The 23,924-nt window shown below is 58.5% G+C and overlaps 1 protein-coding gene across 3 annotated transcripts in view; it reads left to right on the top strand.

Annotated features, from left to right (window-relative positions):
* Window positions 1-13,721, top strand: part of SEMA6B (semaphorin 6B) — an 88,354-nt gene extending 74,633 nt beyond the window's left edge. For all 3 annotated transcript variants that reach the window (XM_073324601.1, XM_073324600.1, XM_073324602.1), the window contains 5 exons: window positions 4,140-4,334; window positions 5,844-5,984; window positions 7,215-7,292; window positions 8,615-8,673; window positions 8,990-13,721. In XM_073324601.1, coding sequence (XP_073180702.1) covers window positions 4,140-4,334; window positions 5,844-5,984; window positions 7,215-7,292; window positions 8,615-8,673; window positions 8,990-9,999 — 1,483 coding nt within the window. In that variant the 3' untranslated portion in view covers window positions 10,000-13,721. The remainder of the gene's footprint in view (window positions 1-4,139; window positions 4,335-5,843; window positions 5,985-7,214; window positions 7,293-8,614; window positions 8,674-8,989) is intronic.
* Window positions 13,722-23,924: the final 10,203 nt, after the last annotated feature.

The raw sequence follows: 23,924 nt of genomic DNA, 5'->3' as shown, positions 1-23,924 counted from the left end.
ACAAGGAGCAATGGTCTCAAGTTGCAGTGGGGGAGGTCTAGGTTGGCTATTAGGAAACAGTCTGTCACTAGGAGGGTGATGCAGCCCTGGAATGGGTTCCCTAGGGTGGTGGTGGAATCTCCATCCTTAGGGGTTTTTAAGGCCCGGCTTGACAAAGCCCTGGCTGGGATGATTTAGTTGGGGTTGGTCCTGCTTTGAGCAGGGGGTTGGACTAGATACCTCCTGAGGTTCCTTCCAACCCTGATCTTCTAGGATTCTATGATTTTCCTTAGAAGGAGATAAACGATGCGAAGGGTGTGTGCACAGGTGTGTGTGCACTTGCGAGTGTGCGAGTGTGTAAGTGCGTGTGAATGCATGCAACTGAGTGTGTATGTGCACATGGGCCCTTCTGAGGGGGTGTGTCCATGTGTATGTGTGCACTTTTGAGCGTGGACATGTGTGCATACATGTGAACTTGTGAGTGTGTCTACACTTGTGTGTGTGCGTGTGAACTTGTGAGTGTGTCTACACTTGTGTGTGGACATGCGCACTTGTGCGTGTGTGCAGTTTTGAGTGTGGGGACATGTATGCACATGGGTGTACACATGCCCTTGTGCGTCTATGCATGCTCTTGCGAATGTGTGTGCCGGTGTGTAAATGTGCATTTGTGAGGGGGTGGGTGTCACATGTGCACTCGTGGGTGTGTGCGCACATGTGCCTGTGCGAGGACTGAGGGCACCAAGAGGCTTGATACATCTTCTCAACTGTGCTGCCGAGATTGCCTCATTCTAATTAAATCTGCCTTAATTGCTGTTTTATGTGGAATTAATCAAGCATCACTCCCTGGCTCTCAAGCCAGAAGCTCCCATCCAGAGGCTCTGGGGGCTCCTGTTGATGGGCAGATGCATCACTCGCTGGGATTCGAGGCGTTGAGAGGGGAAATGCGGCGGGGTGCGGTGGGGAGTGTGCACCGCACGTCGGGGGGGGTGCATTTGCGGGAAGCTGGGAGGACGGGGACAGGGACCAGTGCACGTGCCAGGGGGGCATGCGGTCGCCAGCCGGGCCCTGATGGCGCGCTGGCGGGAGGGAGCAGGAGGGGGTGGGGAGCGCAGTGCTTCCCAATCCTCACCCCATGGTACCAGCACTGAAAATGCAAACCAGCCGGAGTTCATTGGTGCTGATAATTACAGCTGTGATGAGACAACAGAAAACTTATTCTAATTGACCCTTTTGGGGGGGTGGGGGGGTGGGTAGGGACAAGGAGCTCTTGTTTAGCTGCAGCTTTCTGTAAAGGTTGTGATACCCACCAAAATCTCTTCCTCTCCTCTGCCTGGCCTTGGCTCGGCCTCTGGGGGCCTTTCTCGGGGGTCTGTCTGTCCATGGGTTCATGGGTCTGTCTGTCTATAGCTGTGTGGGTGTATGTTGCATAGCAAGGAAACCACTGAAGTGGTGCAGGGGTGTCTGTGCCCACACGTGATGTGCAAGTGTGTGAACATGTGGAAGCAGGGATGTCCCTGTGCGGAGAGGGATTGTGTCCAGAATGCAAGTAGAATCTGTGCATTTCTGCTCTGGATGTATGGTGCATGGGCTTCTGGAGTCTGTATGGATGCCGGGGGGCGGGGGGTGTGGGGGTGTGTACATGTGTGTATACCTTCTTGGACTGTTGTTTCTTCAGGTTCAGTTTGGGATGTGGGTGGGTTCTGATGGGGATCTGGGTTGGGTTCTGATGGGGATCTGGGTTGGGTTCTGGTTAGGATCTGGATGAAGTTCAGTTTGGGATGTGGGTGGGTTCTGATGGGGATCTGGGTGGGTTCTGATGGGGATCTGGGTTGGGTTCTGGTTAGGATCTGGATGAAGTTCAGTTTGGGATGTGGGTGGGTTCTGATGGGGATCTGGGTGGGTTCTGATGGGGATCTGGGTTGGGTTCTGGTTAGGATCTGGATGAAGTTCAGTTTGGGATGTGGGTGGGTTCTGATGGGGATGTGGGTGGGTTCTGATGGGGATCTGGGTTGGGTTCTGGTTAGGATCTGGATGAAGTTCAGTTTGGGATGTGGGTGGGTTCTGATGGGGATCTGGGTTGGGTTCTGATGGGGATCTGGGTTGGGTTCTGGTTAGGATCTGGATGAAGTTCAGTTTGGGATGTGGGTGGGTTCTGATGGGGATCTGGGTGGGTTCTGATGGGGATCTGGGTTGGGTTCTGGTTAGGATCTGGATGAAGTTCAGTTTGGGATGTGGGTGGGTTCTGATGGGGATCTGGGTGGGTTCTGATGGGGATCTGGGTTGGGTTCTGGTTAGGATCTGGATGAAGTTCAGTTTGGGATGTGGGTGGGTTCTGATGGGGATCTGGGTGGGTTCTGATGGGGATCTGGGTTGGGTTCTGGTTAGGATCTGGATGAAGTTCAGTTTGGGATGTGGGTGGGTTCTGATGGGGATCTGGGTTGGGTTCTGATGGGGATCTGGGTTGGGTTCTGGTTAGGATCTGGATGAAGTTCAGTTTGGGATGTGGGTGGGTTCTGATGGGGATCTGGGTGGGTTCTGATGGGGATCTGGGTTGGGTTCTGGTTAGGATCTGGATGAAGTTCAGTTTGGGATGTGGGTGGGTTCTGATGGGGATCTGGGTGGGTTCTGATGGGGATCTGGGTTGGGTTCTGGTTAGGATCTGGATGAAGTTCAGTTTGGGATGTGGGTGGGTTCTGATGGGGATCTGGGTGGGTTCTGATGGGGATCTGGGTTGGGTTCTGGTTAGGATCTGGATGAAGTTCAGTTTGGGATGTGGGTGGGTTCTGATGGGGATCTGGGTGGGTTCTGATGGGGATCTGGGTTGGGTTCTGGTTAGGATCTGGATGAAGTTCAGTTTGGGATCTGGGTGGGTTCTGATGGGGATCTGGGTTGGGTTCTGATGGGGGTCTGGGTTGGGTTCTGGTTAGGATCTGGATGAAGTTCAGTTTGGGATGTGGGTGGGTTCTGATGGGGATGTGGGTGGGTTCTGATGGGGATCTGGGTTGGGTTCTGGTTAGGATCTGGATGAAGTTCAGTTTGGGATGTGGGTGGGTTCTGATGGGGATCTGGGTGGGTTCTGATGGGGATCTGGGTTGGGTTCTGGTTAGGATCTGGATGAAGTTCAGTTTGGGATGTGGGTGGGTTCTGATGGGGATCTGGGTGGGTTCTGATGGGGATCTGGGTTGGGTTCTGGTTAGGATCTGGATGAAGTTCAGTTTGGGATGTGGGTGGGTTCTGATGGGGATCTGGGTTGGGTTCTGATGGGGATCTGGGTTGGGTTCTGGTTAGGATCTGGATGAAGTTCAGTTTGGGATGTGGGTGGGTTCTGATGGGGATCTGGGTGGGTTCTGATGGGGATCTGGGTTGGGTTCTGGTTAGGATCTGGATGAAGTTCAGTTTGGGATGTGGGTGGGTTCTGATGGGGATCTGGGTGGGTTCTGATGGGGATCTGGGTTGGGTTCTGGTTAGGATCTGGATGAAGTTCAGTTTGGGATGTGGGTGGGTTCTGATGGGGATCTGGGTGGGTTCTGATGGGGATCTGGGTTGGGTTCTGGTTAGGATCTGGATGAAGTTCAGTTTGGGATGTGGGTGGGTTCTGATGGGGATCTGGGTGGGTTCTGATGGGGATCTGGGTTGGGTTCTGGTTAGGATCTGGATGAAGTTCAGTTTGGGATGTGGGTGGGTTCTGATGGGGATCTGGGTGGGTTCTGATGGGGATCTGGGTTGGGTTCTGGTTAGGATCTGGATGAAGTTCAGTTTGGGATGTGGGTGGGTTCTGATGGGGATGTGGGTGGGTTCTGACGGGGATCTGGGTTGGGTTCTGGTTGGGATCTGGATCAAGTTCAGTTTGGGATCTGGGTTGGGTTCTCATGGGGATCTGGGTGGATTCTGGTTGCGATGTGGGTTGGGTTTGGGTGGGGACGTAGATTTCCCATACACACTAGCAGGAGGGCCGTAAGTGGTAACTCTGCAGTTCTTTTCTAGCTACAGAGAGTCCGATCCACGCTAGGTGTGTTAACCCCGGGACACTATCCCATCTCCCCTTCCTCCTGCCTCACTCCCCCACATCTGATGGCATCACCTCTTCTCTGGGGCTTCTCCTGAACCTCAGCCATCATGAACAATAACGAGCAACCCCACTTCCACCCCACACTCTGCAGGTATCAGCTCCGTAAAATTGTGGTGGACACTGCGGCGGGGCCCTGGGGCAATTGCACCGTGGTCTTCCTGGGCTCCAACACTGGCACCATCCTCAAGTTCCTGATCAAGCCCAACATCAGTGCCAGCCGCTCAGCCATCAGCGCCGGGAGCCAGAGCCTGCTCCTGGAGGAGTTCGAGACCTACCACCCCGGCAGGTAGGCGGCTAGCGCTTTCGGAACAGTGGCACCCAGGGGCTGGGAATGAAGTTAAACAGGATGGAGGGGGTTTGGGGAACATGCAGTGGGCTTTGGGGACACAGAAATGCCAGTCAGAGAACAGGAAATGCCATGGGGGCGGGCATGGTGTAAGCACCTGGACGGATGGATCCGAGTCTCTGTGATACTAAGGTGAGTCCCTACGGCTTTCTCACAGCAGCAGGGAGTGTTGTTTGTGCCCACCTGGGGAAAGTCTCCCCAACTATCCAGAGTTACACTCCCCAGCTTCTACTCTTGTGGCACGGGAGTGCCCAGTCCCTTGCGTCTGGACACCCGCAGCGCACCCCAGGGTACTGGGTTCATCGTGGTTCTGCCCTCTCCTTAGCATGAGGCATGTGGACGTGTCTGTAGCAAACCCAAAGCGAAGTGTATTTCACAGAGCTTGAGACAGAGACTCAAAGAGCAGCAAGTACAAGGATTTGGAAACGTAAGGTTACAGGTACAACCCAATCTAGAGCCTATACTTATTAACAAGCTGCTTTCCTGTCTAACAAGGTATTTCTCACCCAAATGGTGAGTCCGTGCAGCACTTGTCCAGTCCAGAAAGCTGGGATCCACCTGGAGCTAGCGTGTCTCCTCCATAATGGATAAAATCTTGGGCCCTCTCTTCTCCTGCAGTTACAGACTCTTGTCTCTTGGCCCAGGGGGGGTCCCCTATTTTCTTGGGGTACTTGGGTCTTTGTAAATCCTCAGGCCTGCAGCTTAAACGGCAAACTCAGGGCGGCTGATTCAGTCCGCCACCTCGCCACTGGGGACGAGCTTCACTTCAAAGCTGATCTCCTCTGTGTTACGTCTCTCTCCAATGACTTCCTCTCCAAACATCTCACCCTGACCATGACGATCAGCTAGTTCTTAGCTTGCGGCAGAGACCCTGCATGACCCCCCCACCCTCCCATGGTGAACAAGTGAGACGATGGTGCGACGCGGGTACTAGACCTGCCTGGGCAGGTCTCTGTCACAGTCTCCCATGTAATTCTCAGGCCCTGGTGCAGAAGTTGGCTTCCGTGAGGGGGCGTCAGATTCACAGTGGCTCCCACACGCACTCTGAGTTCACGTTCCGTGTCCGCACAGGCCTGCCCCTGGCCCTCCACGTCCACCCAACGCAGGGTGTGATCAGTCCCCAGGTGTCAGGCCTCCCTGACAGTGATGCAGAGTGAATCCCGCCCCATGGTCCATCGGAGGACCTCCCCATCTCCTGCAGTACAAAAGGACCTCGGGTTCCTTGCCTGACTTGGCACCTTCTCAGAGGTGTGGGGAGGAGCGTGGGGCTTTGGTTCTGTTCTCTGTCTGTTGGGAAGGATGCCAAAGGTCCCTCCGCCCCATGCCCTTCTGGGGACCAGTCCCAGTTGCACGCTGGCCACCCCGCACAGTGGCAGCCCAGGGTCAGGGCGGGCAGGCTCTCCTCTGGGACATTGGGCGGACTGAGATTTCCCCTGGGTCTGTCTGCAGGTGCGGCCGAGACAACGAGGACGAAAGGAAGCTCTTGGGCATGGAGCTGGACAAAGCCACGGGGTCCTTGCTGCTGGCCTTCCCCCCGTGCGTGGTGAGGGTGCCCACTGCCCGATGCCAGCAGCACTCGGGCTGCATGAAGTGAGTTTCTCGTCCTCAGCTCGGGGGTTGTGAGTGGGCGGGGTTTGGGGTTGTGGGCGGGGCTTGGGGTCCGTAGAGCATCCTTCCCCCGCAACACACAACCCTCTCCCTGGTTTTGCATTGAAACCCCTGTCTCTCGTCCCCGCTGTCCCATGACTGTGGTTCTGGGGGGTGAGGGGCGAGTTCCTCTTGTAGGAGCCAAGCTGCCCCGCAAGTAATGCCATCCATCACACGTGGTGGGGCCCGAGGGCCGGTGCCCACGTCCTCACCTGCGACATTCCCCAGCCTCATTATCAGAGCCCGAGACACAATTATTCAGAACGTCTCGGCTTAATACCTGGCCCCTTCGGGAAGCTCCTGGCAAATTAAAGCTCTGGCTTCTAGGAAGGGACTGAGCTGAGGGCAGCATGTGATTTTTCCAGGACAACCACCGCTTTGTCCATCAGCTCCTGGGCTTGAGGGGGTCTCCAGGGGCATTCTGGGCCCCTTCCCTGCCGTCAGCTCCAGCTTGGCCACAGGCCAGCTGCCCACCTGAGCAGACGTGCCCTCCGTCCCCTGGAGTTGAGAGTCGACCGAGAGCTGAATGAAGCAGGGGACCTTATGTTAAAAATAGCACGTGACCATGAAAACTGGGACCCTAATGCAGACTTACTAGGGCACTGGATTGAGGTAATGCGGGCATTAATGCAGCCGCTTCCTGCCTTGGGCGTGCTGGACAGTGTAACCCCCATGTTCTTCTAATGGAGCTTTTCGGAGGTCATTATTTGTATGTGGCCCCATTGTGCCAGGCGCTGTGCATAGAGCGAGAGACGGTCCCTGCTCACAGACAACACAAAAGATGGGAAGGGAAACAGAGGAAGTGACTTGCCCCGGGCTCCCCCAGTAGCAGAGCTGGGACGAGAACCCAGGCGTCCTGAGGCCCTGCCCAGCTCCCCACCCACCAGCCCACGCTGCCTGCATACATGCCAGCCTGTGTTCCTTCGCTATTTAATAGTCAACACAGCTTCTTTGCCGCCCCGGATGCAGCATTCTCACGAGTCGCATCCAGGTTCTCAAAGACCCCATGAGCCAATTTCTTCGCCACGTGACCTTGCTGGCTCCAAGGGGCCTACACCAGGGATAGATTTGGCCCAGTAAACTGTCCCACCCTGACTATGGACTAGGCGCCCGCGATCCACCGTGCCAGGACGTGGACTTCTCTAACCAGCCCCCTTGCCTGCCGGGTTTCAGGAACTGCCTCGGGAGCCGGGACCCTTACTGCGGCTGGACCCCCGAGGGCTCCTGCATCTTCCTGGAAACCAACACCAGGTAATACTGGCCAGCGAGGACCCCTCCAGGGCTGGGGGTGGGGAGCCGTCTGGATGGGAGTTGGCTGCTGCAGGTGGTGCTGGGTTAACGGCCCTAAAGACCGGAGACCTGGGGCAACCCAGGCTGTGGGATGAGCCTCCGCCTCGCTGCCCTGCTACTCTGCCTCCACCCTGATCTGGTGGGGCCACCTCCCTGTGCCTTTGACCTCTCTGCTGAGCCAGCCAGCCTGGGGTACCACTGATTGCGCAGGTGGGGTTTATGCTGCGACCCTCCTAACAGCTGGGCTGAGAACCAGCAAACTCATCTCACGCCCAAGCCCCGTCAGACGGTAACGGCATGTGGTCCCCACCAGGCGGGGCGGGAATTCGGCGCCCAGGTGAGAGGTTTTGCCCAGACTTCTGCTGCCGAAAGAATCCCGGGATCTTCTTCCTCATGCAGCATCTCAGCCCTCGCCCTGCCGGAGACCCCGTGTCCCTGCCCCGTGCTAGGCGTCTGGGGATAAAGGAGAGATGCTCAAGAGGCCAGCAGCTCCTCGGGGTGTACTGGGGAGTAGCTCCCTCCTGGGGTGCTCCACGGACATAGGGCTGGACCAAGCCCCAGATTACGGAGAGGGGAGGGATTTGCCAGTGGGGCCTATTGAGACCCAGAACACGAATGGGGGACCATCCACCGAGCATCTCCCTTCCCCTGGGAGCCCTTTGCTCCCATCCGACCGTCTGCTGCTGCATTCCCCGGCCCAGCCCGTGCTGAGCACCCCCACCCCAAGGGTCGTGTCATTTCCATGTGGCGTCACTGGAGGAGGTTAGGGGGGTGGAGGATGGAATTCCCTCCCCTGCAGGAATCGGGCCAGGGCTGGCATCTGGCCTTGGCGCAGGAATGCCCCGGGGTCTGTAATGACCAGACTCGGTTCCACGTGTCAGCTGCCATGGGGCCCCCAGCAGCCCAGCCCGGGGCCCCCAGCACCCCCTGGCACAACCCTGGGGTCTGCACTGACTGCAGGGGTGAAGTGTCCCCTATTCAGCCAGCCTCCCTCCTATTCCCAGCCCCCGCCCCCAGCACTGTGCCCTGTATTGGCTGAGATGGGAGCATGCCCGCCCCTTAGCGCTCCGGGTTTGCTGTCTCCCACCCGAGTGCGGCCCCAGCCAGGCCCCGTTTGGTTCCCGGGGCAGGAAGCACACGGCCAGCAATGAGCTGGCAGCTGACCCCTCAGCATGGCATCCCGCCCCCGGGCAGCAGTCATGCTCAGGTCCCAGGGAGCACGGCAGCCTTGGCCCATTTCCTCCCTCTGACTGATCCCTTCCTTCCTTGTGGCCGTCCCGCAGGGCTGTGTTCGAACAGGACATCGCCGGAGGCAGCATCTCGCACCTCGGGGAGTGTGAGGGTAAGGGCTCGCTGGCGCAGGGGGCCGGGGTTGGGGGGAGCTGCCGTGGGGAAGCCTGCATGGCTGGCCTCCCAGCTGGCATCGGTGCGGGACTGCCGGGGGGGAACTCACGGGGTAGGACAAGCAGCTGGCCTGGGCAGGGCACTGCTGTGGGGAAGCTCAAACTGCCAGATCCCAGCTGGCACTGTGGTCCTGGTGTGGCCCTTTGGACTCTCTGATTGCTGGAAGCACCGGGCAAGCGCACGGTGCCAACGTGCCAGGCAGCCTGGCCTGTGCCCCGCGCCCCATACGCTCACCCGCTCCTCCCTCCCCCTAGGGCTGGTGACCGAGAGCTTCGTGGAGGAGCCAGACGGGCTGGTCTCCGTGAATCTGCTGGTGATCTCCTCCGTGGCTGCCTTCGTCATCGGGGCGGTGATCTCCGGCTTCAGCGTGTGCTGGTTCATCGGGCACCGGGACCGCAAGGAGCTGGCGCGCCGCAAGGACAAGGAGACCATCCTGTCGCACAGCGAGTCGGTGGTGAGCGTCAGCCGGCTGGGCGAGCGCCGTGCCCGCGGGGGCCCGCCCGAGAACCTCCTGGCCCCGCTGATGCAGAACGGCTGGCCCAAGGGGCTCATCAAGGTCAGCCAGCACGACCTGGACTCGGGGGTGCTGCCCACCCCCGAGCAGACCCCCCTGCAGCAGAAGCGCTGCCCCGGCAACCTCAAGAACTGCAGCTGGGAGCAGAGCCACAATCTCATCAACGCCTCCATCCGCGAGCCGCCCTGCGCGGGCTCCTCCGTCATCCTCCTGCACTCCGGCCGCGCCCAGGTGCCCCACCACCTCCGGGCCGGGCGCGCCATCCCCATCTGCCACTCCAGGCTCATGGACCAAGAGCTGGAGGACGAGGCGAGCGACTCCTCCACGGACATGCACTACCTGCCGGTGAGCGGGGGCCGGGAGCACGGCGAGGGGCCGAGGGCCCAGCAGCAGCCGCCCGCCTCCCACCGGCCCGGCTTGGGCAGGAGCTCGTGCGGCGAGTTCCCCGTCACGCCGCACGACAGCCCGGACCGGCGCCGGGTGGTGTCGGCACCGAGCGGGCAGGCCGGGGACTACGCCGACGGCAGCCACTGGAAACCCGACAAGCTGAACTTCAACAGCAACAACGCGGCCAGCAAGGCGGCCGCCCGCCTCAAGAGGAACCACACGTTCAACAGCGCAGAGAACCCAGGGGTGTACAGCCGGCACGCCGGGCCCCCGCGGGCCCCCACGCTAGGCAGCCAGCACACCCTCACGGACCTCAGCCACCTCCTCAAGTACAGCATCGAGCGGACTCCCTCCGTCAAATAGGAGCCGGCCGGGGAGAGGGTGTGGTTTGGTTTTATAGCCTCCTCTTGGGGGCGGGGTTTCAGTGGAGGGGGCGGAGCATAGGGAGCCTCGCTCCCATCCAGGGAGACACGCCTCAGACCCAGGTGTCTCCAGCAAATGACTGTAGGGGGCGCCAGAGAGGAGCCGGTTGTGGGGCCGGGGCGGGGTCTCCGCGTTTGCTCTGGCAGCTGGTGCTTCCTCACTGGACTCTTCTCCCCTTACCTGCCCACTCGCTCCTTCTTTTCGGTGGGACCTAGGCAGGATTGGGGCCCCTCCAAGCAGGATTTCATCATCACCCTAGATATAACAAAGCAGCCATGAGGGGATGGAAGGCAGCTGGCTGGAAAAGGCCCCAGTGAACCTGGGGTTCCCCCCACCCCACCTGGCTCGTCACTTCCTCGTTTTTGTACTGTAAATGGTGGGGGTGTGAGATCTTTTAATGAGTGGGTGACTTGCTCCTTGACACCCCTGGCGCAGAGCGGCCTCCCCAGGATCTCAGAGCTCTCCGCTCTCCTTTTGGGAGGGGCCAAAGCCAGAGTTCCCCTCTGGTCCCCCCCGTCTGACACTGCCAGGTCCCTGCCAGTGCCCAAAGTCCCCCTCTGCCTCTTGCTGGGAGGGCACAGGGCCTGGGTTTCCCTTCTGGCCTCACCTGGCAAGGGCTGGGCCCGTTCCTATGCGTGCGGTGGGCAGCGCCCCTTCCGCCCCATGCTGGCAGGGATGGCACTGGGTGCAGCGCCCCCGCTGCCCTGCACTGGCAGGGAGCAAGACCCCCTCTGTCTGTCCCAGGACAGGGCTTCTGTTGCGTGGTCCGGAAGGTCTGCGACCTCCAGTGAATCAGGCCTGTTGGCTTCCCGGCCAGCCCAGCTAGGACTGGGATCTGGTGTGATGCCCGTGGGCGCTCCACTGGTGGACCGGCAGAGAGAGGGGGCCGGGGGTGGGGTGGGGGGGATGTTCCCTTTCCGCCTGGCTGGGGCCAATCTGTCCTGGCTCCCCGATGGCCTGTCCAGCTACCACGCTGCAGAGAGAACAGCACTTTACCCGTCACCCCGGGAAGCCCTGCCGGGCTCACGCCAGCGGGTGGCATTGGGCTGACGCTGCAGCAGGGTTACCGCTGCGCTCCCCGGAACCACCCATCCTCCTTCCCTACGGCATTTCCTGATACTGCCCCCCAGCCGCCTCCCGGCCCTCCCCTGGGCTGTTCTCCCCACGGCCCATTTCGTGCACTCCCGAGTGCAGGGCGGGCACTGGTCCCTGGCAGGGCGGGGGGCACAGCTCACTCGGCCGGGGCAGGCGGGGCACGCGCTGCCGGGCAAGGCCAAGCAGCCCGCACGAGGCCCCTCTGAAATGTCTGACGAAACAGTTCCCCGGCTGCCTCCCCCGCGGCTCCATCGCCCCCGTGCCTTGATGCAGTCGGTCACACGCCGCCCGATTCCGGCAGGAGCCCTTCGCGCGGGGGGGGCAGAGGATTGGCACAAACGTAGCCTTAGGGATGGTGGAGTCCCCCAGGCTGGGGGGGGGGCTGGGGGGGCGTATGTCTCTGGAACAATAGGAAGCACAATTTTTCTGTCGTTGTTTTAAACCCGTTCAGGGGCTGGTTTTCTACCGACCACCAGGCGGGAAGGGGCCCCGGGGGTGTGGCTTGCTCTGGCTTGGCGCGGATTCCACCAGGACTTCCAGGATGGGATCTTGGCCTGTTTGTATTTTTATTTCATTGTGGGGGGAGGGAGGAGGTGGCCTTTCTTTTTCTTTCCTTTCCTCTGTCACAAATTGCACAATCCCTCCAGCGCGGAGGTGTCTCTCGGGCCAGGGGTCAGGAGTGTCTCCGGCTGGGGCAGGGCAGCGGGTGGGGTGTTGCCCCTGCTGGTCCCCTCCCAGGGCCTAGCTCTGCCCACCTGCGGCCAGGCAGGGAAGGGGCTCTCCGGGAAGTCTGGCTCCTGCCCCCCCCCACTCCCCCAAAGCACAGATTGGAGCCTAGCTGCTGGCACGATCCCGGAGGCGGTGCGGCGCTTGCGGGCCCGGGGAGCGGGCCATAACACGGGCATGCGTCGGCCTGTCTGTATGCATGCCTGGCGCTGCCCCCCGCGGGCACGCAGCCAGCCTCTCGGGGCCTGAGCTGCGGCTTGCAGGGGCGCCTCCAGCTCTCATCTTCCCCAAGGTCTTGGCGGGAGGCTCAGAGCTGGGGGTGTGGGACCAGCTCTCGTCTACACTCGCTCCTGGTGGCGGCTAAGCCGGTGCAGCTCCCCAGGCAGGTGGGGACCGGTGAAGGTTGCGGGGCATGGGGCTGGTTCAGATGGTTGCCCCAATGCTCAGCTGCTTCTCCCAGCCTCTCTGGGGGGTGCAAAGTCCATGGGGAGAGTGGGGGGAGGATTCACTTGCTCCCCAAGTACGCTGCACCCCACTCAGACCACAGAGCTGACAGGGATGGCTTCCCCTGCTGCATTTCGGCACGTACAGCCACAAGCACAAAAGCCACTGAAACGAGGTCCCCAGCCCCCTTGGGGCCGCAGGGTCTGGGCTAGGGGCGGGAGCCGGGTTCTTGACCTCTCCGAGCCTGTTAGCTGGAGCATTGGGTCCAGGGTCAGATCCTGCTGCTGGGGGCGGCCTTGCTGGTCCCAAATGAAGAGGCTTTGCCTGGGGGCTGGACCCTCTGCCCACCCCAGTGAAGGGGAAGGACTGGCAGTGTGGGGCCAGGGCAAGGAAAGACACCTGAAGGAGGTGGTGACCGCCTTGGTGCTGGATGGGAAGTGGGGAGAGGCAGCAAAAGGTGCTCGCAGGGCTGGGGAAGGTAATGTGGGAGCAGCTGCCCCCCTCCCTAGAGCTGGCCTGCAGCCTGCCCCCCTACCCACACACACTTGGCCTTCTCCACCAGGGTTGGCAAAGCACAGCTCTCGCCTGGCACCGTCTTGGGGCTGGAGCACCAGGCGAATGGGAGCTGCTGGGGGCTGGGCACTTTGTGCGAATTTAGCCACTTCCTTTAGGTGCCTGAATGGGAGCTGAGCTCTTGTGACAATCAAGCCAAAGGGGCCTGCAGCCCCGTGGGTGTGGTGTGTACCACGCACCGGCTGCAGCCCCATGGGTGCAGCGTGTACCATGCCCAGGCTGCAGCCCCGTGGGTGTGGCGTGTACCACACCCGGGCTGCCAGCCCGGTTAGCCCGCATCTGGACGGATCCTGCCCACACGCTGCCCAGGCCAGCTTAAAAAGGCAGCCAAAGCTCTGGGAAGATGGAGACTGCTCAGCAGGGCTTCTGCCCCGGCCCGCTGCGGATCCTGGGCCCCGCCAGCCGGGCTCCTGCTTTCCCAAGGGAGGCTGGGGGGCTGGATCCCCACTCTGGGGAGTTTGACGAGGGAGCAGAACCAGGCCTGGGGGAAAAGGGGAGGGGACCGGACCGTGGCGACGTGGAGGGTGGCAAGACAGCTGTGATGGGCTCCGCAGAGAGGGGCAGGCGTCTCTTACTGCCCCCAGGGGAAGCCGGGCCGCCCGCTACCCACCACTGTAAATAAGGTGTGCGAGGCATGCAGCCCTCAAGGAGACACCCCACTGCCAAGCGAGTGGTCAGTACGATGCAAGTTCTCTTGTGACCTGTACCCCCCTGTGACCTTTCTCCTTTGAACCCACACAGCCCATGCATGCTACAGCAGTAAACTCTTCTCTGTATAACTCTGGAGTTCCCCCTGCCAATAAAGTTCTGTTCACAAGACTGGACCCCTCTGCCCCACACCCACGCCCACTTTCTTTTCTCGCTTTCGTTGGCCCCGGGGGTTCCCCAAGGGTGGGAGGAGGGGATCCACAAAGAACCAGGTTGTGGCTTATCCAGTTCTGGGATTAATCCAGTGGGAAATGCCCCTGGTACCTCGTCCTTGCCATCTGTGCCAGCTTGACTTTGCCATGGCCAGTGGGGCTGAGATCTGCCGTGACTTAAAGGGAGTTTGCAGCGGAGCACCTGAGAGCAGCGACTAAAGCACTGAATGCAGGGCCAGGGGAAGATCCCCCCTGCACCCCTGATGTGATGCCCCATCCATACGGACAATCCCGCCCACAGGGCAGAGCAAGTGCCAGCTTTCCCCTACCCCCTTCACTGGGGGCAGCGTGTTTCCTTCAGGCCTCTGCTACTCCAGGCGCAGCCAGCCGTGCTGGTGGACAATCTCCTGACCAGCTAGCCTCGGGGCAGCTGGCTTGGTCCATGGAAGCTCCTGAACGGCATCGATATTGGATGGTTGGTTGCTCGCTATTAGCCCAGAGGGGGTGCGAGCCAGCAACCTGGAGGTGACGCACCCCATCCAGCCCTGTGCACTTAACACTGGCTTCAGATAGGTGCCCAGTTGCTGCGGGCATGGGAAGGATGTGGATTTCAGTCCTGCCTCTGCCACATACCAGCTGTGGGTCCTTGGCCAAGTCACTTCTGCCCAGAACTCCAAAGGAAGTTAGGCAGCGTAAGCCCTTTGGGGATCTGAGCCATCCCGGCCCTGAGCCTGTGAAAGAGGGATAGAGACTCTCACAAGGGCTTGGCAATGGCTGGCCAGCAAGCGTCTGGGTCGGAGCTGAGTGGTAGGAATGACCATAGTCCTCTCCTCTCGGGGCAGAATGGCCTCGGTCGTACCAGCTGAGCTAGCTTGAAAACTATGGCCTGGAGCCTGCAACCCTTGCTGGCTGCAGTGTTCCCAGCCCCATGGCATTCAGCGGGGTCTGTGTGCGTCCGCTCACCAGCTGCCTGAGCACTGCACAGCCTAGACACAAAGACTCCTGCTTTACTGAGCTCAGTGGGAGTTGGGTGCCTAACTCCCTTAAGTATCAGGGGGTAGCTATGTTAATCTGTGTCCACAAAAACAACGAGGAGTCCGGTGGCACCTTAAAGACTAACAGATTTATTTGGGCATAAGCTTTCATGGGGAAAAAACCCACTTCTTCCCATGCAACATCAGAAGAAGTGGGGCTTTTTCCCCGTGAAAGCTTATGCCCAAATAAATCTGTTGGTCTTTAAGGTGCCACCTAACTCCCTTAGGCTGCACGGACAATCTCAGCCCAGCTCCTGGTGCCGTGTGAACGGAGCTGGCTGCTTAGAGGCCCTGTGTGCTCCTGCCTGATGCCGTTGGTAAGCAGGGCAGGAGATGAGCGCAGCACGTAAAGCCAAAGGCTAAGGAGCCGAGTCTCCAAGCACCAAATGCTGCCAAGTAATGCCAGTTGGGTCAGGCCCCGCGGGACCGTTACGAGCCTCCCATCTGATCCCCTGCAGAGCACAGGCCAGAGCACCTTCCCTAGTGAGCCCTGCAGTCAGCCCGTAGCTTGGGGTTGAGCTGGCACGTTTGGCTGGTTGTTTCGAATGTTGTCGTGGTGGCAGCCGGGCAGTTTTGACAATTGGGCTGCCACGGTGACTTCCGATGCCGAGTCTGTGCAGCCTGCTGCCCTGCCTGGAGCGCACAGCCCTTCCGGCCAGCGGGTCGGGTAAGCCGGCCTTTCCCAAGACCCTGCTAATGGAAGGGCACCGGCTAAGCTACAGGCAGAGGAGAGGGCTAGTGAGGTGTTTGGCATACAAATGGAAGGACAGCCCCGTTTTATTGGGCCTAACTCACCTGCAGACCTGGCTGCAGGTTGAGTCTTTCGCCCTTCCCAGCGAAGCCTTTCGTTTGAAGAAGAGTGAGCCCGTTTTAGAAGCACAGGGAGGCGCTCTGGCCGTGCGGTCACTTGCGCGGTGCCGCTAGGAGGCAGTGAGGGCTAGTGGATAGAGCACCAGGCTGGTAGCCTTGTCACCGGTGCCGGGCTCTGCCATTGACCTGCTGTCCCTGGCCCTTCCTCGCTCTGTGTGTTTGCTTCTCACCCTCGGGCTCTCTTGGCTGGTGAGACTGCGAGCTCTTTGGAGTAGGAACCAGCTCTCGCTATGGTCTGTACAGTGCCTAGCACAGCAGCGGCTTGAGCTCATCTGGGGCCTCTCGGAGCTCCTGTCATACGACACATAGCAAACACTAGCCTCCAGTACGTGGCTAGTGGCCAGCACGCCCAAGGTGTGTACATAATGGCTGGCGAATACACACCCTAGCTGGCCCTTCTTGCTTACTATGGGCCTCATGCTGCATTTGCTAAGGCATGACTGTCACAGAGTCCCCGGGCGATGCTCTGGAAGTGCTCCCCACGAAGCCAGTCAGGACTCTGGGGAAGTCTCTTTTCTGTGAGCAGCCTGTCTGCAGGACACCCAGCTCACACGGCTTCCACCTTCCTGGGTCTGACCTCGGACCATTCAGCATCCTCTGCCCCTCCGTGCGCTTCCCCCGCTCAGGCAGGGCTCCTGGGGAAGCCAGAGGGTCCTGCACCCCAACTCCGCAGTCAGACGGGACTCTCAGCCAGCCAGTAAAACAGAGGTTTATTAGACGACAGGAACATGGTCTAACACAGAGCTTGTAGGTGCAGAGAACTGGACCCCTCAGCTGGATCCATTTTGGGGGGCAGTGAGCCAGACAACCACGTCTGCCCTTCACTCCATGTCTCCAGCCAGCCCCAAACTGAAATTCCCTCCAGCCCCTCCTCCTCTGGGCTTTGTCCCTTTCCTGGGCCAGGAGGGCACCTGATTCCTTTGTTCTCCAACCCTTTAGCTCTCACCTTGCAGGGGGGAAGGGCCCAGGCCATCAGTTGCCAGGAAACAAGGGTGTCGGCCATTCTCTGTGTCCAGACCCCTGCACACACCTGCCCTCTAGGGCTCTGCAATGATCATACACCCTTATCTCACCCCCTAGATACTTAAGAACTGCATAGGGGAAACTGAGGCACCCCCACACTATTCAGAGGAAACATTAAGGACAGTCCCGCTTCATCACAATGACATGAAACAAATGCATTGTCCGTCACTTTCTCATCATCTGTGCCCCCCGGCCTTGCTTTCCTTGCCTCTGAAATGCAGCCACCTCTGCGGTGGAGCGCACCAGCCCTGGCGCAGCTCCCAGCAGTGCCGCAGCCCAGGAGGCAAGGTGGCATGTGCAGGCCTGGCAGCATTTGCGGTTGATTTTTTCTAATTGCAACAGATAATATTGACGTTTCTTTTTAAGCAGGTTTTTATCCATTTAAATGGTCACAGCTGTGCAAAATTATGAGTTTTAAGCATTTTTTTTCCGTCACTTTAAACGTCCACAGTTGTGGGAAATCAGGGGTGAGGGAGTTGGACAATAATTGTTTTAAGGCCGGTAGATATTCAGATCCAGAAAGTTAAAGCTACCTAAATAGCAGCCCCTCTGGCCAGCATTACAACATGATTCATACATATAAAGGTGGGACCCCAGTAAGGTGTCAAACTCCATTTTCCCAGCTCTCCATTTCAATTATCATCCAGGGCGCTGTCGGTGCGTGAGTGTCCTGTGAAATCCATGTTTACTGCCATTTACCAATAAAAACCTCAGCCTTCCAAGCCGAGGTAGGAGAGATCAAACTGGACCAGCAGGCAAGCTGTAATTACCGACACTGGAATTTGTCCAAGACATTGGGGTTAACATGCCTGCTTTTACAAGAGGTGCTGGAGGATCTTTAATGACCGCAGGCGTTCAGGACCTTGGGTTTGCAGGACTCATCCCTGAGACAACACTTCCAGTGGCAGGGTGCCTCCTGGCCTCATTAGCTCAGTGCTACCACAGAGAGTACAACGCTACTTACCAGATTTCCACCACCGTCTCCTGCAGCATGCTCCAAGGTCTGCCTGCTAAATGCTGGCCAGGCCTGACCCTACTTAGTATGGGAAGGACTGATGAGCACAGAGCCAGAGGGGTTATGACTCATTTGAAGGTAAGCAGGGTAGTCCCTGAATGAAGCCTAAGCTTAGACAAAAAGGCTGTGGGTGTGTGTGTCTGTGGGTGTGGGTACGAATGCCTCTGTGTGTGTGTGTCCGTGTGCATACGTGTGTGGGTCCACATGTGTTTACGTGGATGCATGCATATGTGTGACGTGCATGTGTGTTTGTGTTTGGTTGCGTGCATACCTGTGTGTGAATGCATGTGCGTTTGTGTGGCTACGTACAGATCCCCGTGGCTCAGTCCAACGCTGGCTGGATCTGTACTGGCAGCCGCAAACGGGTCTGTAGCCTACCCCGTAAGGGTGACCCTGGGGCAGGAGGCCTAGGAACCAGTCCCACACAATAAGGCTCAGCGTGGCAGATGGTACTTGTGGCCCACAGGGGTCATTTCACCTCCACAGAACAAGCCTGTACCTGACCGGTGCCGACATAACTCACAAGCCGCATTAGCTTCCACCTTCCGACCACATCTTCCCCCCCCAAGACCTGCCTTCTGAACAAACACGTAAAACGCACAGAGCCGGGGAAGTGATTTGCCTGCGTGAGAGGCTTTAGCGAAGTGTTTGAGTCAATCTGGCAGCCAGGGTGAGCCTGAAAACAGAACTGGTCGGGAAACATATGCCCCCCTTCAGCCTGCATGCCTGGGCAGTCCAGCCACATGCAAATGGAGACCTGGGCTTGTAGGGATGTGGCCACAGCCCCAGCCTTTCCGGCATCGCCAGCACGGGCCTGGGGGCAGATGTCAGCTTTGCCACTGGCTGGCTCCATGATCAAACGCCTTCTCTAGGCTGACGCCCTGATCGGCCATGCGAGGCAGCCTTACGAAGAGCCTCACGTGCCAGAGGCCTCCTGCCACGCGTGGGGATCAGCAGGGAAAAGACAAAACTGGGGCTTTTTCAGCAAAGCCATCAAGCCCACCTTGGTATTGTAGAGCCAATGGGTCTGATCTGGCTCCCATTGCTCCAGCTGGGAGCCAGGAGTAACTCAGGGCAGGCTAAGGATGGACTCTAGGGTGAAAGGGGTGTAAATGAGATCAGAATCAGGCCCAATTAAAGGGAACGTGGTCTAGATCACTCTCCCCCAGACCCCGTAAGATCTATATTAGCCTCCTCCTTCAAGCTCACCTGCCTATCTTGGGTACTTATATGGAGCCCATCATTGTACCATCTGGGTAGCTCAGTCTGTATTGACCCTCACAAAGGTAAGTGACTCACCCAAGGTCACACAGGGAGCCTGTGGCAGAGGGAATTGAACAGAGGTGCTAGTGGCACGGTCTCTCTCTGCCAGTCTATTTTACAGGAGCAAACCCTAGGCACAATTAAAAGGCCCCTGAGCCAAGTCAATTGGCAGTATTGCCTAGTGGAGACAGCACTAGCCTAGTACTCAGAAGACCTGGGTTCTAGTCCTGGCTCTGTTGCTGGCCTGTGGGTGACCGTGAGCAAGTCATTTTGCTGCTTAGTGCCTCAGTTTCCCCATCTGTAAAATGGGTATAATGCCCCTGACTTCCTTTGTGAAGTGCTTTGAGATCCATTAGTGGAAAAGTAGGCACTCTGGATTAGGCCTTAAATGCAGACAGGGGACAAAGCCCCTGATGCAGCACAATGCATACAGTAGCTAGAAATTCTTTCTTGCCCATGGCTGCAGAGCAGAACTAGGGCATTTCTCTCTACTAATCAATACCATCAAAGCGACGCTGAGCTGCTAGACTCATCTTATAAGCGCTACATGCTCCTTCCACCACAAAGCCGGAGGAGATCAAAGGCGGAAATTCATGAAAAACACACTTCGCTCGCATGCGACGTAGCTCCCCGTCTTAAATAACACTGACACTAGGACCCGAACAGTCCCAGGGAGAAATGGAGAATGTTCAAACGCGCCACCCGAGCCCTAAAAACGGCAACCAGAACACAGCCTCTGGGAAGAGCAGATTTAACCCAGGGAGGGGCTAGATTGCGATAGATCCCTGCACCGTCACTTTGCTCCGGCAAATTGGCTTGCTGACATGAATTAGGCAAGGCAGAAGCCAGCCCAGAGGCAGCGAAGGCAAGCTGGGAAGTCAGCCTGGGAGATGTAAGATCCACCAGAAACCCAGTAAGGAATGATTTGTCAAACCAAGGGCTCTCCCATGCCAAAGCTGGAAAGACAGAGGCAGCACGGGTCTGGGAGATGTGCAAGTGGAGGCGGAATTAGCTTCCTGAGACGGGGCAGCCAGCCAACGGATTAAGTGAACACTCATACCACACGGGCATAGCCTGGAAAGCAGGGCAAGCACAAAGGCCTCGCCTGCAAACAGACATGATTGAGCTTTGGTAGCCCCCTGTCATGCCAGTAAAGTTTATTGAATGTAACTGACATGAAATTGACCATGATACTGCAAACCTGCATATGCTCACCTTGCTACGCTTGGCTGTATTGGGGGCGGGGGATGTGTGCACGTGCATTCACATCCATTCACAGAATTAAACTGAACCACAATACATTTACAGGTGATAGAAGGGAATACAATTTATTTTACACAAATCATAGATAACCTGTGGAACTCCATGCCACAAGAGCGCACTAAGGCCAAGAGATTATTATGATACAATCAAGGATTAGGTATTTCTGGGCAATGAGAGCATCCACAGTCATAGCAGGGAAAATTAAAAAGGCGTATTAAGGGATATAAACCCCCATGCTTCAGGGTAAAACCCAACCCCTCACTGATAGGGGTCAGGAAGGAACTTCCCTGGTGGGTAGGTTACTCTGTAATTATTCCTTGTGGGGACTCTGAGGCACCTCACACCCAGAGACTCAATTCACTGGTGGTCCAACAACTCCTGCGATCCTAGTGATCAGTTTACCTTTTCAGGGCTACCTTCCCAAGGAAAATGGCTCGGAACTTAGACTAAACTTTCCAAGCTTGGAGATTTAAAACTAGGACTTTGGCTCCATAGTTGGGTACTTTCACAGGCACACTTAGGTGCTTAAAACTGGATGAAAGGGCCTGACTCCAGGCTCATTTGAAAGCCATTGGCCTTTGTGAATGCCAGCGAAAGCTGAGCTTCCTTTGCATTTCTAATTCCCTTGAGCGATGTGAGGGCCATGCAAATGTGTGGGGCACTCTGCCTGGGGGAGCCTGCCGTGCACAGTGGGCTGCCTTTGTTCTGACCAGCGGTGGGTTGTGTTTGTTTTAGTGGGTACTTGCTGGTGAAGGTAGGTCAGGGCAGCACCAGGAGAGTAGGTGGGCGCGAGTGTGTCTGGACTAGTGTCTTTGCTGATGGCTGCACGCCCCTGTGACATCGCACATAAGGGCACGCACAGGGAAGGTCATACGCATGTTGGGAAGGGAGACAGCAGGAGACTGGGGGGGGGAGTGGGGGAGGCAGAAAAACCCTTCCCACAACAGTGAAGGCGACAGGATTACTTGTAACCATTTCCCATGGCCAGACAATGCCGGGCGGGAGACGAAAAGAGATTAGGGTGAACGGTGGCCAGCAGCGTACTCTAGAGACAAATGTAATCAGCTCTTCATTTTTGTACTTGCCATGCTGGCAATGAGCGCTACCGAAAAGCGATAGCTAGACAGACAGATAGGAAAGAGATCTGAGAGCGAGCCGAAAGGAGCGAGCGAGAGACACTGGATACACTGAACGCATCCGATGAAGTGAGCTGTAGCTCACGAAAGCTCATGCTCAAATAAATTGGTTAGTCTCTAAGGTGCCACAAGTCCTCCTGTTCTTTTTGCGGCTACAGACTAACACGGCGGCTCCTCTGAAACTGGATACAGAGAACGCGAACCAGCTAGCAAGAGCGGGAGACGATAGATGGAGGGCAAGCGCAGGAGCGAGCGCGAGCCTATCAGATTGCATTTGCATTAGAAAAGCGTCTCGAGTTTTTTAGGCAACAAATTAGCGGGTTGCAGACGGAACGAGGCACAAGGAGAAAGATACAGCCCCCCTCGCGCACACGCACATGCTCCTTTAACGGGGAGCGGGCGGGAGGACACTAAATGACCCAGTAGGGCAGCTTTGAGCTTGCACTAACAGATGGTGAGAAATAATACAACCTAATATATGCATCGCGGCAGGCTGGGGCTTAATAAAAACCTTCTCGGAATCTGCCTGCTCCCCGCCTCTTGCTCGCGTAATGAATTCCTTCAGTGTCCAATTTGCAGCCGCCGCCTGCCACGACTCATTAGAAAACAGAGACGCTGGCCCGGGTTTTAGTGGCTACACCAGCAGCAGCCCCGGAAGCAGCCGGCTTCACCTGCAGAACCCAGGCGGGAGCGGGAAGGCGCTCGGCCCGCCCCTGGCTCGGCTGGCCCGATGCTCCACTGGGCACGGGGGTAGCGGTTGCCACACCACTGGCCCTGGCCCTGCCTGCTGATCGTTTCCAGGGAGAGGGGCGCGTCTGGGTGCTGGCAAACAGGCCGCGGCCCCCTCCTGGGAAAGAGGCGTCGAGGGCGCAAGCAAGCTGGGGCAAGGCTTGACTCATAGACTCATAGACTATCAGAGTTGGAAGGGACCTCAGGAGGTCATCTAGTCCAACCCCCTGCTCAAAGCAGGGCTAATCCCCAATTTTTTTTTTGCCCCAGATCCCTAAATGGCCCCCTCAAGGATTGAACTCACAACCCTGGGTTTAGCAGGCCAATGCTCAAACCACTGAGCTATCGACGTGAGTGAAATGTGCATGCAGCCTAGAAACATGCACCGCAGGCTCCGAAGCCGGGGGGGTGCTAAGGACGGATCCTCTGGGCTTCTTTTAACCAGGGCTCTGGGAGTCAGGCACACTGCCTCAGTACTGGGGCTCGTGCAGGAGCTGCATGAATCCACCCGAAAGGCGCCTGGAGCCCCAGGCTCCAGCCAGGCCTGCGGGAGCAGCCGCCTGACAATAAATTTTGGGTGAGCCTGAGCCAGCTTCCCAGCGGGCCTGGGCCTGGTATTTCGTGGTCCTGTTCCCAGGGCCTGTAAGTTCTTCCTCTGGGTCTGTTACCCCCGAGGGAGCCGCTGCCCATGCCAGTGCCTCTCAGAGCCCCCCCCACCCACCCCCGCCAGCCTGCCACCTTGCCCCCTCCAATGAGGCCTGTCAGTGACCCTTACGGTCCTGGAGCCAGCCCCCAGCACACGCACACAGAATCAGAGCCTCCAGGCTGCCCAGTGGCTCTGTCGCCACCTCCAGGCAGCGGTGACCTGGAGCCGGTTGTTTAGGAACCGGTTGTCCCTCGCCGAGGCGGAGCAGAGGGGAGCTGCCCCAGCTGATTCACAGGAAGCCGGGGGGCGGAGAAGCAGAGCGGGGCGGCGCCTTCAGGGGAGGAGGTGGAGGCGGAGCGAAGGTGAGCTGGGGCGGGGCGGGGAGCTGCCGGTGGGTGCTCTGCACCCACCAAATTTTCCCCATGGTGCTCCAGCCCTGGCGCACTCACGGAGTTGGTTGCTCTCCTCCTAGCTTCGTTCCCCCGCCCCTAGGAGCCAGAGGGACCTGCTGGATGCTTCCAGGGAGCTGCCCCAGGTAAACCCTGCCAGGACTCCCCACCTCGCCCCCCAGAAGGTCCCTCTGGCTCTTAGGGGTGGGGCGCGGTGGGCACCCAGTACGGTGGCCCACGAGTCCCTCCTGCCCAGTTCCAGGGGCAGTCAGGGGACAGGGGAGGGGGGGTGAAGGGGGCAGGGGGGCATCAAGGAATGCCAGGGGTTGGATGGGGCAGGAGTCCCGGGGGGCAGGGTTGGGCCATGACCCCCTCGTGGGGTGAGGAGGGAACCGGTTGTTAAGATTTTGGCAGCTCATCACTGCCTCCAGGCCGCAAGCAACCCAGCCTTGGGCTCCTCTCCACCTCGGACAGAAGTAGTGGACAGGGCCAGGGCCTGCAGGGAAAGCCCTGCCGAAGCCACTTCTGGCACCCAGGGAAAGGGACGTGGGAGTCTGAGCTACGGGGAAGGTGCTGGGACTGGGCCTGGCTTTCCTGCTCCCCACAAGGGGGCGCTGTTACACTCGGCCACGCCAGGCGACGTCCGTGGACGTTGCACCGGCTCGGGCCCTGCGCTGCCCCAGAATCGCTGGCCTTGGGCGGCAGCCGGGCCAGCCACTGACCCAGCCGGCACCTGGCAGCCCAGACCAGGTCCCTCGTCTAACCCTCCGCTCCCCAGAACCGCCCGCCGATCTCCCCC

Source organism: Lepidochelys kempii, chromosome 25, assembly GCF_965140265.1.
Source record: "Lepidochelys kempii isolate rLepKem1 chromosome 25, rLepKem1.hap2, whole genome shotgun sequence".
Classification (NCBI taxonomy): Eukaryota; Metazoa; Chordata; order Testudines; family Cheloniidae; genus Lepidochelys; species Lepidochelys kempii.
This window is presented reverse-complemented; position numbering and strand designations above follow the sequence as displayed.